This window comes from Notothenia coriiceps, unplaced genomic scaffold (assembly GCF_000735185.1).
Source record: "Notothenia coriiceps isolate Sejong01 unplaced genomic scaffold, NC01 NC01_scaffold00018666, whole genome shotgun sequence".
NCBI lineage: Eukaryota > Metazoa > Chordata > Actinopteri > Perciformes > Nototheniidae > Notothenia > Notothenia coriiceps.
In genome coordinates this window covers 225-4,674 of record NW_011351367.1, presented here as the reverse complement: position 1 = coordinate 4,674, position 4,450 = coordinate 225, and the positions used below count along the sequence as shown (strand labels likewise).

General features: G+C 38.2%; 1 protein-coding gene across 1 annotated transcript; it reads left to right on the top strand.

The window, feature by feature from the left end:
* Nucleotides 1-863: 863 nt before the first annotated feature.
* Nucleotides 864-4,036, top strand: LOC104951195 (rho GTPase-activating protein 20-like; the record flags this gene model as incomplete). The annotated part of the gene is made up of 5 exons (XM_010777833.1): nt 864-1,036; nt 1,158-1,322; nt 2,227-2,339; nt 2,728-2,920; nt 3,925-4,036. Coding segments are annotated over 5 exons (756 nt in total), but the record flags the coding sequence as incomplete, so codon positions are not given.
* Between the last annotated feature and the right edge of the window lie 414 nt (nt 4,037-4,450).

The window sequence follows — 4,450 nt, the reverse complement described above, 5'->3', positions numbered from 1 at the left end:
TACCTACCTACATCCTACCTATCTATCCATCTATCCATCATCTACCTACCTACCTACCTACCTACCTACCTACCTACCTACCTACCTACCTACCTACCTACCTACCTACCTACCTACCTACCTACCTACCTACCTACCTATCCATCTATCCATCCATCTACCTACCTACCTACCTACCTACCTACCTACCTACCTACCTATCTATCTATCTATCTATCTATCTATCTATCTATCTATCTATCTATCTATCTACCTACCTACCTACCTACCTACCTATCCATCTATCTATCTATCTATCTATCTATCTATCTATCTATCTATCTATCCATCTATCCATCCATCTACCTACCTACCTACCTACCTACCTACCTACCTACCTACCTACCTACCTACCTACCTACCTACCTACCTACCTACCTATCTATCTATCTATCTATCTATCTACCTACCTACCTACCTATCTATCTATCTACCTATCTATCTATCTATCTATCTATCTATCTATCTATCTATCTATCTATCTATCTATCTATCTACCTACCTACCTACCTACCTACCTACCTACCTACCTACCTACCTATCTATCTATCCATCCATCTACCTACCTACCTACCTACCTACCTACCTACCTACCTACCTACCTACCTACCTACCTACCTACCTACCTACCTACCTACCTACCTACCTACCTACCTACCTACCTACCTACCTACCTACCTACCTATCTATCCATCTATCCATCAATCTACCTACCTACCTACCTATCTATCTATCTATCTACCTATCCATCTATCCATCTATCATTTTGATCCTGATCCTCTTAATTGCTAATGCATTCTGGGATACTGTGTTCTTCTTCTCAGATTTGTCTCAGAAGCCGTTCAAAAGGAGGCGCTCTCTCATCACCTGGGCTTTCTGGAGAGGATCCTCTTCTCACCTGAACGAACTTTCCCTCGCCAGCGGGCCCCGAGGCATTCTGTTCGGCCAATCACTGAGCTCCGTCTGCGTGGAGGACGCTCTACCGAAACCCGTGATGGTGAGTGGGAAAAACAAGGAGTGATTTCATAGCTTGTTTATCCTTCTTTCTCACCAAGAATTGTGTTTGTTTTTAAACTTCTTTTTAGACTTCTTATTACATTCTTCTGTCCCTTCTTTAGGACATGATGGCGTTCCTTTACCACGAGGGTTCGTGGACGCGGGGGATCTTCCGTCGTCCGGCTGGAGCTCGAGCCGTCCGTGAACTTCGGGACTCTTTGGACAGCGGAGAGTTTCAACTTCCTCTGACAAAAGACCACGTCTTCCTCATCGCCGGAGTCTTTAAAGTGAGACAGTTATCATGACATCATGCTTCTGGGTTCAAACCACGAGAGTTTCATTAATGCCAGATCTGATTGGAAAGTATAATTTGATTAGTTGGTTATCTGCTGCTGGCATAAAACAATGTGGTTTACTATCAAAAAAACAATTTATCCAAATTGTGTTTTATTGGGAATTTGTGACTTTAATCTCAAAGAAATTGAGATGTATTTCTTATAAATGAATTACTTTATTATATCTGGGAATATTTGATTATGTTCTCATCATCTGTAGGTTTTTTTTTTGCTTCGTAATTATTTGTATTATTTTTTTACCTACAATGGTGCCACCCTAACAGTATGGGTGTATGTCTATATTTAAGTTAAACATCAATAGACAGAATAAGAAGAAAAATAACCTTATTTTACTGGTAATAAACAATATTTAAGGATTTATTTGATTATTTTCTCATAATTTTCTAGGTTATTTCTTCTATATTTAAGATTTAAATCCTAGAAATTCTTAGTTTTTTTAGGGGAAATCACCCCCCACCCCGTGCTCTGTAATTCTCTTACATAAATACATTATTCAATATCTAATGAAGCTTCATAGCAACACGTGTCATCGTAGCATCATGTTATTTGTGAGCTAATTGACCCACCTGTAGGAACAGAAAGTAAATCCTCTCGTGCAGCTACGTTAGCAGAACAGACAGCAGAGGATCTGGATTAGCTTGTTACTATAATCTGGATTATTATTATTATTACCTGCAGGGATAACAGAGAGCTTCTGCACACAAGGGGTCACTCATTACACACATCAACCTTAATCATGCTTGTGAACACTTACAGTATCAAAACTAGAAACTTAGGAAACGATGCATGTGTGATAAAGTGATGTTTGTTTGTTTGTTTGTTTGTTTGTTTTCAGGATTTCTTGCGCAGTATCCCAAGCAGCTTGTTGTGTTGTGAGCTGCATGAAGAGTGGATGGACGTTCTGGAGGAAGAGGAGGAGGAAGAGGAACAATTGCAGGACGTAAAGAGGTGATGTAATGTTAAAACTGTACTGTGCATTCTTTAAATCTATAACTGGAAATAACACAATATCATACTTTAGTAAATATATGCCCCGATAAACATTGTCAACTTGCAACATACTTATTTATAGAAATAGTTATCACCGCAATAAACCGTATTTAATTGTGTCTTAATGTACATTATTTAATTTCATATTCTGTTCTTGTAAATATCATATTCTATTTACATGCATATAGACTTTTTGCACTATTTTTTTTAATTAAATCTTTTTTTTTTCTTTTTTTTTTCTTTCTTTTTGTATATATGTTGCATTGTTGGAGCAGCATCATAATTTCATTGCCATTTCTACACTATATATATATATATATATACCTATTGACATATTTTTCTGCAGGATGATTTTACGGCTTCCCAAAGAAAACGCCCTGCTGCTACGCTACCTGTTAGCAATGCTGCGCGGTATCCAGGGCAACGCCCATGAAAACCAGATGACGAGCTTCAATTTGTCCGTGTGCATCGCTCCCAGCATGCTTTGGGCTCCAGGAGCTCCTTGCAGCCCTGAGGTGGAGGGAGAGGAAACCAAGAGGGTGAGAAAGTGGGAGGAAATATCACCTCTAATACTTGGAGGAATTTGACCCAGACGGAGATACAGTTGGCCTTGCTATTTTGTTTTAATGTTGCAACACAATTAAATCAGTCTTTGTGTCACGGCTCAGAAACAAAGTGTGTTAGCTGTGTCTGCAGGTCATACAAGCCGTACAAAGCTGTCATCTTTAGAAACAAAACATATAATAACGTGGTTCCTTAGAAACAATAAGGAACCACGTTATTATATCTTATTACTGGCCTTGTGTCAGGACTCTACTCTCAGACTTTTTAATACAATTTATAAAACATAGAACATCTTGAAGTAGTAACATAGCAAAAAGCTTGTTTTAAAATATTTCAAGCACCGAATGGAGACATTTTCAAAACTACTAAGATTGAATTAGTTTACATCAATTTTCCTTTTTCAATCAATTTCCTTTTTTTGGAGAGAAGGGTGTATTCTTATGCTTTTATGTGCTATCCTAAGGCTTAGTGTCATGATACTCTTTAAAGTTCTGCCTTTTAATTACTACCAAAATTCTCATTATCTTCAAAACATTTCACAGCATATTTCCGTCTTCATTGCCTGAATGCCTCAGATATTTGGGGTTAGCGGTATCAGTCACACATGTTGTTTTTGAAATATATATTTGTGTTAATCCCTGATTACAGTAGCATTGTTAACACCTTTAAACCAGGTCAAGCTTACTCAAGAATGTCTCGAATCGGCTTTATAAAAAGTATTATCTTGGAACAGTTTGACTTTTTGAAAACAGCAAACGGTTGAGGGAAATGATCTGCACAAACACCTCGTTTTAACCTTCATTGTCACACTAGCTGCTCAGAAATGATGCACTCTTATTGCTGGAAGAGAAGAAAGGAGGTTCAGCCAGCCTTGGACAGTTTGAACATTGATGATAATAACGTTTGTTACACTTGTTATGAATTGAACTCCACAGTTGTCACACTATTGAAACACCAGTGTTCCCTTTGTTTGCCGCAGGTTTGTGAGCTGGTGAAGTTTATGATCGAGCACTGTCAGCAGATTTTGGGAGAAGATCCGTCTTCGGTGTTCGGAGGACCGCCACAAAGACTCACTGACGAGATGGGATCAGGTACACAAACAACAGAACTATAAGAAGTAACTTCCTTTAGTTAAAGGATCATCGAAAGGTTTTCAAGTTTCAAGGCTTTATTATTCAAAGTAATCGCAGAGCTTCAGTCGGCAGACTACAAAGTAACTCACAAAGCAAGACACCTGGGTGTAGTGATGGACTCAGACCTGGATTTTAACATTCACATTACAACAGTTATTAGGTCTGCATATTACCACCTGAAGGATATATCAAGGATTAAAAAATGTCGCAACAGGATTTAGAAAAACTTGTCCATGCTTTTATTTTCAGTAGACTCGACTACTGCAATAATTAATAATAATAATAATTCCTTACATTTATTATAGCGCTTTTCCAGATGCTCAAAGCGCTTTACAAATACACATTACACACATGTCATGGTCATTACTGTGG